The 13285-nt window shown below is 25.9% G+C and overlaps 2 protein-coding genes across 2 annotated transcripts; both read left to right on the plus strand.

The window, feature by feature from the left end:
• Nucleotides 1-5553: 5553 nt before the first annotated feature.
• Nucleotides 5554-6565, plus strand: LOC122851135 (trypsin-1-like). Its single transcript, XM_044150185.1, has 3 exons — nucleotides 5554-5610; nucleotides 5699-6014; nucleotides 6091-6565. Exons 1-3 carry the CDS (start codon nucleotides 5562-5564, stop codon nucleotides 6563-6565), a joined length of 840 nt encoding a protein of 279 aa, XP_044006120.1. The 5' UTR covers nucleotides 5554-5561.
• Nucleotides 6566-7777: 1212 nt separating this feature from the next.
• Nucleotides 7778-8779, plus strand: LOC122851136 (chymotrypsinogen A-like). Its single transcript, XM_044150186.1, has 3 exons — nucleotides 7778-7831; nucleotides 7922-8237; nucleotides 8311-8779. The coding sequence occupies exons 1-3, from the start codon at nucleotides 7783-7785 to the stop codon at nucleotides 8777-8779; spliced, it is 834 nt and encodes a 277-aa protein (XP_044006121.1). The 5' UTR covers nucleotides 7778-7782.
• Nucleotides 8780-13285: the final 4506 nt, after the last annotated feature.

Consider the following 13285-nt stretch of genomic DNA (forward strand, 5'->3'; position numbering starts at 1 on the left):
ATATTCTGAAATTTTAGTATCAAGTTTCCTCCAAAATTTATTCTTTTTCTTTTTTGTTCTTTTTATTATTTGTTTGTTCTTTTTCTGATTTGTTCTTTTTTTTTTTTTATTTTAGTTACTGATAGTAGCAGCAAAAGATGGAAATTTAGAAGTTGCTCTCTTGGCATTAGAACGTGGTGCAAATGTTAATGCGTCATATCATGGTTCGACGGCATTGACGTTTGCAGTTTCGAGGGGCCAATCGAAAGTTGTTGAACTTCTGCTTGATTATCAATGATTTCAATAATTCAATAGGACGCCATTGATGACGGCAATACTCTATCGTGCAATTGTTGCTGAAGCATGGTGCCAAGGTCAATGCCAAAATACATTTTGGCACAACACCATTAATATTTGCCTCCAAAACTGGAAATATTAGAGCAGTCGAAGCACTATTGGCTTTTAATGCCAATATACATTTAAAAACGTGGTCTGGTGATACATCATTGCCATTGGCACAAAAATATGGTCGTCAAAATATTGTCACCATACTATTAGAAAAAGGGGCAGTTGCATAATCCTATGGTTTTATGCATTACATAATGGGTCGACACCACTAACGATTACTAGTTCGGATGGTGATGAAGAAGCTGTTAGAAGTGGTCAAAGTACTACTTGGAAGTGAGGCAATTATTGCACAATGCAAGTGGTCATGAAGAAGTCGAACGAATATTATAATATATCAAATATATCAATATAATATATAATATATATCAAATTATTTTATATGTATATAATATAGTGGACTAAAGTTATACTTATATATATGTATAATTTTTGGTGGAAAAAGTTGGAAAAAAGACGGAGAATGTTGGAAAAAAGACGGAGAAAGTTAAAAAAAAAACGGAGAAATATTTCCACCAGGGCACCCTCGCTAAACTACAAAATGAAAAATAAATAAACTACAATTTAATTTGACGTAATTGAAAAAATTATTTTATCAAAATTAATTAATTCTTTGTTGATGCAAAAAAAAAAAAAGCACAATGAATAAATTGAGAAAAATGAGGATAATAATAGAAAAGTGCGGAGTCTGGGAAACGACAGTCTATATAACGGCAGCGCAAAACTCGTTTGTAGATGAAAGAACGTCTAACGACTTATTTTCGATAAGAAAAAAGTAAAAAGAAAAAAAAAAGACAGAAAAGTTCAAGTTATAAACGAGGGTTGCGCAGACTCGTATTGTATGTAGAAGAAGCACAAAAATATTTTTACCCTTATTTGATTTCTCCAAGAAATTTTTATATAAAAAAAAATAAAATATAAATACACACATGTCTTGCAAAATAGCAAATGACAGTTTGATGTCTAAAATTTTTTGCCTATATGAAAAAAAATATATAATTGTAAATGTATAATATATTTATGTATGTGAAATGATGATGATGATGATGATGATGTACAAAGCCATCATACATAAAATACAACAGTTGCGCGTTAAACCCAATTGAATTGCCATGTCAAAATGATGTGAAATGGGATTGATGTAATTTGGTTAGGCACCCTTGAATGTTTCGTTTATATACAGTGGGTTCTTCTTGTGATAAACGGCCCGGAGACAGGGCTGATTCTAATGACTTATGAAGTCAAGCCAAATGACCATTTCTCTCTATAATAAATATACAATTTGACATTATTTTTCTCCTTGTATTATTTTTAATTTAACTCATTTTTTTTTTTTTTTTATCATTCAATTATATTTCAATTTATATGTTTTTTTTTTACTCATGATAAAATCAACGAGTTTTTTTTTTTTTTTGTTTTTTCAATTTTCATAGAAATCATTTTTACTGTGAATAAATAAATTGAAAAATTATATTTTTAATTATTTTTCATTATCATGTAAAATAATGGTTTTAAATTCTGGAAATTGTAGTGGTCAATTTTCAATTCCGGAAATATAAAAAATAACAAAAAAAAAAAAAATCAAAAAAAAAAAAAAATGTACACATTGCAAGTTTATTACTTTCGGGTCACATGAGGGGTCACATGCTTCGGCAAAAACGAAAATTGAAAAAGCGACGATCAACAACCAGTGGGTTCATGTTTTTTCATTGTAGTCATATAATGAAATTTTAATAACACATTCACCTCACTTTCCCCTTCTTCAACCACTCTATATCTATTTTTTTTTTATTTTATTTTTTTAAACTCGTTACTACATAATTTCCCTCCACGTTTTTTTCTATTTTTTTTTTTTTTTTTTCAAATTGACAATTACTCGACAATTGATGATTAAATAGCAACTAATATTTTTTTTTTGTTTTCATATATATATACATATATTGAATAAAGAAATAAATAAAAAAAAAAAAATATAATATAAATTGCACATATGGCAATACAAAAAGAATTTTTATATACAGTCTCCCTCGTGACCCCCCTGCTGCTCCTGAGCGAGGTGAATTTAATCTGATAAAATAAGTTGAATGTGCTAGCATAAAATTGCTGATGTGAACGAGAAAAAAAAAATCATCTATCAGCAAGTATATTATATAAAAATTAGTCAAGATGATGATGATGAAGAAAAATTTCAACAATGAATAAATGAAATGAAAAAAAAAAAAATACATTTAGAGTCTTAGCTGACACTTTGATAGGTAATTTTATTTTGACACTGTGCGGAATTTATATAGAAAGCAACAATGATAACATTGGTGACGGAAATATCGACTTTCGAACTGCTGCTGCTGCCACTGCCACAAGTAAAGCTCCACTTGATTCGTTATCTTTTTTTTATCTCATTGTCTTTATGGCATGCGACCAATAATATTTTCCTCTCTTGCATTTTCCCAATACAATATCTCCTATCCATTTATATATAATTTATTAACAAAAAAAAAAAAAAATTCAAAAGAAAAAAAGCATGCTGCAGTATTATATATTCAAACTAACAAAAAATAAAATCAGAGAGCTTTTGTCAATGAATTTGTTGATAAAACATGTGAAGCAGAGTGAGATAAAAAATTTGATATTTTTTTTTTATTTTATCCTTTTTTAAGGGATGTATATACGCATATAGATATATGGTGAATGCGATAAAGTGCGCCTCTGGGCCTGGGTGGTGGTTGAAAGAACCAATTTTATCCTAATAGAAAAATCCCGAGCGCTGAAACCAATTTATAAACCCGCAAACATGGCTGAGCTTGGTGTATGGAATAGTAGAGGGTTTCCTCCCCATCTATATACCTTTTACCTTTCCCTTCAATTCCCTTACCATCCTCATACATACCCCATACCCATCAGCCACTCATTCCTCTTTTTTTCATTTTTTTTTTATACTTGAATAGCAGCACTACACACAACGATGAATGGATTTATAAACCGCGTCGTTGGTGCCACGCCATTTTTCATCTATGTATATGCATCCGGACTATACATATCTATATTTTTTTATTTTTTTGACATGAAATTTCTTTATAAAGTCAAGAAAATTGCATGTATGTACGAAGGAATAATAAATTTTCTTTTGCAAGCACACGTCTATCAAAAATTTATTTATGTGAATAAGCAATTTTGAAAATAAAAATAAAATAATTTGTTTATTTATTATTTTATAATATTAAAATGATGAAGAATTTAGATTAGCGGAGATGACATGACCATGAAGTATATTATGAATATTATTATTTTATGATAAGCAAACAGGACGAGACGAGTTAATTGTATATTGCTATGGTACTCTGCTGGTTGCAAGCAAATTAACGTGACCACACGCTGGGGAGGGAAAATTCATTAGCCCTCGTAGGAGGCCTTGTCTGCTGATTATCGACAAAACCTTGTTATTATAATATTCAACATTTATCTACATTAATAGCCTATTACTTGTTCATTTATAATTATTATTATTCAACATTTATCAGGTACAAGCTAGTTTATGTTTATACATTATTGTTACATCCGAGTGACAATGAAAATTAATCAATTCCGCCAATATATATATATATTGAAAATTATTATTTATATATTGATTAATAATTAAATTTATTTTTTGTATACAAAAATTTATAATAAATTAATAAACTGAATTTTTTTTATTTTAGGTTTTTTAAATTGTTTAATTAATAATAAAAAAAATAAAAATTATTTATGCTTAAAATTGAGTAAAATAGTTTGAGGATGATTGAAAATTTAATTTTTATGAATAAATAAATTTCAATTTTCTAAAAAACTTGTAAAAATAAAAAAATAAAAAAGCCATCTCCAGAAATTTTTAGACTATTTTTTTTATCTTTATTTAAAAAATAAAATAAAAAATTTTAAAATTAGAAATGACAATTTGTTGTCTCAATTGCAAAGATATAATTAATTTAATTATTTTTTTTTTCTTTATTTTCGTATACATTTAGTGAAAGAAGAGGAAAAGTGAAAAAAAAAAAAAAAAAGTAGAAAAAGCCAATGTCATGTCAGACAATAAAGTATAACATGTCTAAAATATTAATTTAAAAAAAAAAAAAAATGTATTTCTATTGAATACATATAATTATATATAGATGTGTTATTATTAGGTTTATATATATAAATTACATTTTGAAAATGACACATATGACGCAACACGAAAAATACAAAACAAAATCAAGATTAATATTGACTAAAATATATATAAGGGATATGAAGAAAGAAAGAAAGAAATATGTCAAGAGAGGGCACACATGGTGAGGACCAAAGGGTAGGTTATACTTGCAAAATTCAACAACAAAAGTATCCAACAGAGATAAATGTGTGCTCGCAAGTTGGATCAAAAATCACAAACGACGCCTATCGTATACCCGTTCGTCTGTATATCAAGGCATATGCACTCAGCAGGATGTTTAAAATTGTCATGTTCCCATCTGCATGTTTTTTTTTTTTTAAATCAAAATCCTGTTTGTTAAAATTAAATTTAAAAATAATAATCTTTGCAAAATAACTGTTCTGTTTTTTTTTATAAATCAAACAAAATTTAAACAACAAAAAAATCTTTTAAAAAATTTAAAAAAAAAATAATTAGTCAATTTTGAAGAGGGTATTAAAAATCATCATGAAAAAAAATACCTACTATCAATTTTTATTCAAATATAAAAACAGGATGCAGGTAATTTACATTTTGATGTTATTTTATAAAATAAATTTTATTGTTAACTAACAAAAATATTATCTAATCTAATTTGACCGTGTTTTTTATGCTACATATTGCTTCAGTACTTCTTAGTATCATATCTGATGTTTTTCAATTAATAATAATATTTTTTTGTTATTTATTCAATACACCGACTTACTAAATAAATAAATATATATAAAGTATATCAGTTATTAGATTTTTTCACGTGATCATTGAATTGTTTTGGATACTTAAAATGTAGAAAAATAAACACTTAAAAAATGATAAAATAATGAAAAAAAAAAAATGTATATAAATACCCAGAAAAGATAAAACAGATAAACATTTAAGATATAAATTTTATCATCAAAATTACATGTTATATTTATAAATAAAAAAATTATAAAAAGACATAAATCAGTGTTAAAATTTATCAGTCAACATGATGATGTTCATCCAGTTTATTTTTGTGTCACTACTTACAACCCAAGGTATAAGCTTAACAATTGAAAAAAAAAAAAATAAATAATACAATATAACACTAATGGGTTCTATTTTTTTTTGTACAATTCTAAACAGTTTTCAGCGATGGATTGAATAGCCGTATTACCAATTCTTACATGGCAAGTAAAGGTCAATTTCCACATCAGGTAGAATTGTCTCGATCAAATGTTTGGGGTGTGCCAGATCAATTGGAACAACGTGCATATTGTGGTGGTTCAATTATTAACGAAAGCTGGGTACTAACTGCTGCTTATTGTGTCTATGGGATTCCATCAACATTATCAAGTCAAATTAAAGTTCTTGCTGGAGCACATGATCTCACTGAAACCACTGAATCTGATCGACAAAGTCGTTATGTCAGTAGTATACATATTCATTCTTCTTATCCAGGGTAATTATTATTAAATCAAACAATTAACTACATATTATATTTTTCAAGTTGTTTATACTAAGTTGTTTATTTACAGTTTAAATGCACAACATGATATTGCTCTTCTTAAATTAAATGAACCACTTGTTTTTGATGGATATGTTAAAGCAATTTCTCTTTCAAACTCAAATGCAAGTTATAGTGGTGATGCACAAATCAGTGGTTGGGGTTCAACTTCAACAACTGATAGTTTTAGTATGCCTGGTACTTTGCGTTATGAGACAGTGGTAATTGCTTCTTATGATGCATGTAAAAATACAATGAAACAAATGGGAGCACATTTGGAAATATTTAATACTCAATTATGTACTGGAACTAGCTTGAGTACTAGTATTTCAACGTGCATTGGTGACTCTGGTAGTCCACTTATTCAACAAAATTCTGGTACATGGGAACAAGTTGGAATTGTTTCATGGGGTCTTTATCCCTGTGGCATCAGTAAAATATCATCTGTTTATACACGTGTCAGTCATTACGTTGGCTGGATCAATGAAATCATGTCAATAAACTAAATTTTAAATCATAAATAAATTTTTATTAATTATAAAATAAATTATATTATTCATTAAATTACATATTGTCATTAATTTTTTCTTAAGTTGATTGTTGTTCATACTTTAGTTGTATACTTTAATAAAATTTAACAAATAATTTCTGACGTTTTTTATGATATTAAATATAAAATTATATACAACATTTGTTATACGAATTTGGCTCGAATTATTTTGCTAGTTATGCGATTGGCCCTCAGAAATTATATTTTGCACTAGTTACGTATTGTGTTGGAGAAATATCGACACCGTTCAGCGTTACGTATTTTGGCTCATTCGTAACGCTGTTGTATATAGATAGACTCGTGGCGCATTTGGGTAGTTTTCTCGTGCTATCTGCGACACTCTCAGCTTTCCTCCATGAAAACGCTAATCAGATATATCCTGGAATTTTTTTGAGAATATACTAGTATCGCTGCATTCCTGGATATATTCAAGATGTACCCAAGATATATCCGAATAGCAATATATTCAGGATATATTTTTTCGTGGGGGTTGACTCGAGGCTTCTCTCTCGATTTCCTTACGAGCGCTATAGTTACAAATAATACTAATTTGACAATTAAATTTTTTTATTATGAAAATTATTTTTATTTATTTTCAAATAGGTATTTCTAACAGAAGGTTAAAAACTATTCAAAAAAATATACATATAATTAAAATTTAAAGGGGAATTATCAATTTTGTTAAAATATAAAATGATTCAGGTATTGATGTTATTTGATAAAGGAAAAATTTCGTTGCTTAACTAATAAAATTATTATCTAATCTAATTTAACTGTGTTTTTTTGCTCTACATTTTTTTAGTATACTTCTTAGTATCATATCTGATGTTTCTTAATTAATAATAATATTTTTTTGATATTTAATTAATACTCCGAATTACCAAATAGATAATACATATAAAGTATATCAGTTATTAGATTTTTTCATATGATCATTGTTTGGGTTACTTCAAAAGAATAAACACTTAAAAAATGATGATAAAAAAAAAAATTAAAAAGAAAGTATACAAATACCTAGAAAAGATAATACAGATATAAATCTATACGATTAATTAAATAGTTAACTCGTATATTTATTATCAAGATTAATTTTATCATCAAAATTATAAATATTTATAAATAAAAAAAAAATTATAAAAAGACACAAATCAGTGTTGAAATTTATCAGTCAACATGATGATGTTCATCCAGTTCATTTTTGTGTCACTACTCACAACCCAAGGTGAGCTTAACAATTGAAAAGACTCATACAATATAATACTCTAATGATTTCTAATAAATTTTCTATTATTTTTTATATGATTGTAAACAGTTTTTAGCTATGGATTGAACAACCGTATTATCAATGCTTATACAGCAAGTGAAGGTCAATTTCCACATCAAGTAGAACTCTCTCGATCAAACGTCTGGGGTGTGCCAGATCAATTAGAGATCAGACCATATTGTGGTGGTTCAATAATTAACGAAAGCTGGATACTAACTGCTGCTTATTGTGTCTATGGAATTCCATCAACATTATCAAGCCAAGTCAAAGTTCTTGCTGGAGCACATGATCTCTCTGCAATATCTGAACCTTATCGACAAAGCCGCTTCGTCAGTAGTATACATATTCATTCTTCTTATCCAGGGTAATTATTAAATCAAACAATCAATTATCATATATTTTTCAAAAGTTATTTATACTAAGTTGTTTATTTACAGATTAAATGCACAACATGATATTGCTCTTCTTAAACTAAATGATCCACTTGTTTTTGATGGGTATGTTAAAGCAATTTCTCTTCCAAGCGTAAATGCCAGCCTCAGTGGTTCAGGAACCATCAGTGGCTGGGGTTCAACTTCAAAAACTGATATTGTAAATATGCCAAACAAGTTACATTATGATTCAGTTTCAATTACTTCTTACGATGAATGTAAAAATTCAATGAAAAAAATGGGTGCACGTTTGGAAATATTTAAAACTCAATTATGTACTGAATCTAGTACTAGTATTTCAACGTGTATTGGTGATTCTGGTAGTCCACTTACTCAACAAAATTCTGATACATTGGAACAAGTTGGAATTGTTTCATGGGGTCTTTATCCATGTAGCATCAGTAAAATATCATCTGTTTATACACGTGTTAGTCATTATGTTGGCTGGATCAATCAAATCATGTCAAGAAACTAAATTTATGTAAATACTTTATTTTTTTTTTCGGTAATTTTTCAACTATTTTAAATCATTGTTTTATATAAAATTCAATTTTTTTATTAATTCATTAAATTACATATTGTCATTAATTTTTTTTTTAGTCAATTGTTGTTTTATATTTACTTGAATAGTTGAATGAAGTTTAACAAATAATTTTTTACGTTTGCTATGATATTTTATATGAAATTATTTGACAATTAAATATTATTTATTTTTAAATATTTTCAACAGGAGTTTAAAAAATATTTAAAATAATAGAATATACATTAAATAAAAATTTGAAGGTATATTATCAATTTTCGTTCAAATATAAAATGATTCACGTATTGATGTTATTTAATAAAAAAAAATTTTGTTATTGCTTAAGTAATAAAATAATTATTTAATCTGATCAAATCATGTTTTTTATTTTACGTATATTTTTTTTTAGCACTTCCTTGTATCATATCTGATGTAAAATTATCTGTCAATATAATTTTTTCTAATACTTAATCGATACAATTCACCAAATATCAGTTATTAAATTTTTTGGATGATCATTTAACTGATCGGGATAGTTTAAAAGAATATACACTTCAAACAAGTTGATGAATGATAAATGAAAATTAATTTAAAAGAACCATAGTAAAAAGTAGCTAGATTAGATAACACAGATAAAAAATTAAGATTAGTTTTATCATCAACATCGTCAACATGATGAAGTTTATTTTGTGTATTTTCATGTCACTACTCACAACCCTTATGATGTATGCAAAAATATTATGAAGCAAGTGGTAAATTTGGAAGTTTTTCATACTCAATTATGTACCGGATCTATAAATAATATTATTTCAACATGTATCGGTGACTCTGGTAGTCCACTTACTCGACAACTACATTCATTTGAACACGAACAAATTGGAATTGTTTCTTGGGGTCTTTATCCATGTGGTGATAGTGAAATATCATCTGTTTATACACGTGTTAGTCATTATATTAGCTGGATCAATGAAATCATGTCAAAAAGCTAAATTTATAAAAATATAAAATTCATGATGAATATTTTACTCTAATTTTCATCAAATTATATTCTATTTTTAACTATAAATAAATTCTTTACTATATTGTTTTTTTTCATATTTTTTTATCAATCACAAGATAATCAAGAAAAAAAAAATTATCATAATAAATTTAATATTTGTGGTAACAAATTTAAGAAAAATAAGATAAAAAGAAAAAAATATAAAAATAGTCAAAAAGCCACCCTTTATATAGAATATATTAAAAATATACAATATAAATTTGTGTGGTATGGGCTACATGTATAATATATATATGGCAAAAAAAAAAGGGTCCCATCATCAGTTTATATTCAACACTGCTATGGGCATTGGTAAACACTGGGTTAGTCGAAAATTGGCCCCAGGGCGATAACCGAATGATAGTTAACGTACCGCTAAACGCCATTGGATAAAAGCGACCTTTCTTTATCGTGTTTTATTCAAAGTATCCCCTTGTTCCTCGTCCCTCATCATTTATATATGTATATAAAACTACATCAGCACGTTCCTCCCTACTTGCTCGCTCTTTTTCTCTTTCTCTCTTTCTATCTCACTGATTTTCCCAAACAATATATATGTATATAAATATTCTCGCCCCGTTGAACTTGTCTCTCGTGTTAATATTACCAGAGAATCTAAGGGAGATGAAAATTTAATTTTGTGCTTTTGTGTGTATTTATCAGGGTCTCGTTTAAAAAAAAAAAAATTATAAACAGTCGCCAAGTGCATTTAGATTTTTTTTTTTTTAAATTAATTTAAAAATATATTTTAATGAAATATTATTATTTAGTATTTTACAAAATTTATATTTTATGGTGAAATTTTTTTCAAATTATTTTATATTGAAGTAGAAATTTCAACAAGTATTTTTAGTGTTTTTTTTTTTAAGAAAATTTTATTTAGTTTTTTTAAAGATAAATTATATTTTAAATGTTAATTTAACTTTTTTTTTAGTAAATATAATTTAAAATCTTTAATATTTTTATAAATTATACAATATGAATATTTTTTTCGTCAATTTTTTTTAATTAATTAAAATTCAATAACAAATTTGGCAAATATTTTTGTTGTTCTCTAATTGGTTTTTTTTTTTTTTAAATATTTTCTTATTGCTGGTAATGAATTTAATAATAAAATACCAATTAAATTTAATAATTTAATATTTTTATAATAAAATTTTTTCAATTATCTGTGATATATCTCTCATATTTTATTTGTTTATTTTTTTTTTGTCTATTTGTTGTTTGCCACACGACAATCACAATATAAATATAAATATCAAATAATTTTCCCATTATCCTGCTGTGAATGTTTTTCCCAACGTTGTCAAGCACTTGAAAAAAGAAAATAATAAAAAAAAATATATATAAAAAATAAAAGAATGAAAAAAAAAAAAGAAAAAAGGAATCTTGTTGATCCTCAACAATGTGTGAATGATGTTAACATTATTATTGTAAATATATATATAAATATATGAAAATGCATTGAATCGCAAATGACACGTATCCCGTTGTGAGCATCAGTAAAGATATTTATATTTTTCATCTATAACCTTGTCTCATATATAATGTTAATACCATTTAATCCGGTAAACATTGGCGGGTGGTAAATCTGTATGACAATGATTTTGTTTCTTTTTTTGAGGTGAAGATTAAAATACACATTTATATAAATAAATAAAAATATAATAATACGCGTGATGCATGCCAATATACTTGAACAAGTTCAAATCATAATAACAAGTAAATAAATATATAAATAGTAAAAGAGACAATAACGAAAAAAAAAAAAAAAATGAAAGAAAAATAAGAAAAAAATTGGAGCGGATTTTGTCGCTTGAATGCCATAAAGTAGTCCAAGAAAATTAGACTTATCTTTTTAGTCTGATCGGTGTACTTGGGCAGCTGCAGCATAAAAGTTGCTACTCTATTTCAATAATATATATCCATTCAGGATAAATAAATGAAAAAACCACCGACCAAGATCAATCAATTCTTATACATTCTTTCTTTCTTTTTTTTCTTGACAATTTTTATTTTCTTTTATATTTATTGTGCTTGGATTTGCAAACAGTTTTGAATTTCTACTCAGCATGAGTAGTTGCTCTTTTAGTTGCTTTTCGATTGTCAATTGAATATATATTTTTTAGGATTCAATCTCAATATCTTTTAGATCATTGTTGACCAAACGATCTCGTGTTCACTCGACCCAACAAAATAATGTTTTCTTCTGTGTATATATATTTTTATGTTGAACAAATAAATTTTACTAGGCAAACTAGAGTCATTTTCTATTTTATTGGAAATATAAATATATTTATTTCAATAGAGTTAATAATCAATGCTTAAAATATATGGTAATTTTTTTATTTAATTCTAAAAATTAGCAGGAATAAAAATATAAATGAAAAATAAATTTTAAAAATTGAGTAGAGTGTTAAATTAAATATCAAAAAAAATAAAAATTAAAAAATTAAATTTCAACATTTAAATTACATTAAATATCTAAACTTATTTCGACAATTAAAAAATGATAAATTTCGAAATTTTTAATTTTTTTTTTTCGACTTATCTTATATTAATTATATTGTTTATAATTTTTTAATGGAATTAAATTTGATGAATAAAATTTTTAATGTATACATACTGTTCTTTTTTTTTTTTTCTTTTTTTTTTCTAATGATTTTTATCATTGCTAATAGAAAGCTATTAAATATATACACATAAATTTATTTTTTCTATAACCTTTTAGCTTTGTACTTGCGGGCATATATAAAAAAAAAAAAAGAACAGTAGGCAAGTCTGTAAGATTGTATAGTGTATTATCTTAGAGACATCGTCTATTCGTCTCGAGTAAAATAATCTATATATCTTAATATCTTTTCTTTTTTTTTATTTAAATCTTTTTTAAGTAAAAATAAAGGTTAGCTTGAGTTTAAATATGCCTAATTATCAAGGCAATCTTGAGTCAAACATCAAACTGCCCCTGGCGTCGGTGATGTCAGCAAATTTAAACTGTAACAAATGGGTGTCACACTATTACAAATCTCATAATATACAGAACGACTCTGTATATTACTGATTGGCATCAATTTTTTACTGATTTTTTAAATCCTCTTTTTTTAAATAGTAAAAAGTAAAATGAAAAATTTATTCCCAAGCTTCGATAAGAAATAATTTTTCCTATTTTCTTTATTTAAAAAATTATTTTTTAAATTAATTTTTGTTTTATTAAATTGAATTGACTTGACAGAATTTTTAAAAAATTGAAATTATATTTTCAAATAATAATTCAATTCTTGTTACATTTTTTTTTATTTTAAAAATTATTTTCAATCGATTTTTGTCTAATTTACTTTAAATTGAATTTGCCAAAATTTTGATTGAAAATTTCATTGAATTTTTAGATGATTTATTGTAGAAAAAAAAAAAATTTCCATCGA

Source organism: Aphidius gifuensis, linkage group LG3 (assembly GCF_014905175.1).
Source record: "Aphidius gifuensis isolate YNYX2018 linkage group LG3, ASM1490517v1, whole genome shotgun sequence".
Taxonomy (NCBI): Eukaryota; Metazoa; Arthropoda; class Insecta; order Hymenoptera; family Braconidae; genus Aphidius; species Aphidius gifuensis.

Bases quoted from the DNA above. Each gene is read 5' to 3' on its own strand.
- LOC122851135 (XM_044150185.1), top strand. From the start codon at position 5,562: ATGATGATGTTCATCCAGTTTATTTTTGTGTCACTACTTACAACCCAA. The intron at 5,611-5,698 runs GTATAAGCTTAA...AATTCTAAACAG, and splicing joins GTCACTACTTACAACCCAAG to TTTTCAGCGATGGATTGAAT. The intron at 6,015-6,090 runs GTAATTATTATT...GTTTATTTACAG, and splicing joins ATTCATTCTTCTTATCCAGG to TTTAAATGCACAACATGATA.
- LOC122851136 (XM_044150186.1), top strand. From the start codon at position 7,783: ATGATGATGTTCATCCAGTTCATTTTTGTGTCACTACTCACAACCCAA. The intron at 7,832-7,921 runs GTGAGCTTAACA...GATTGTAAACAG, and splicing joins GTCACTACTCACAACCCAAG to TTTTTAGCTATGGATTGAAC. The intron at 8,238-8,310 runs GTAATTATTAAA...GTTTATTTACAG, and splicing joins ATTCATTCTTCTTATCCAGG to ATTAAATGCACAACATGATA.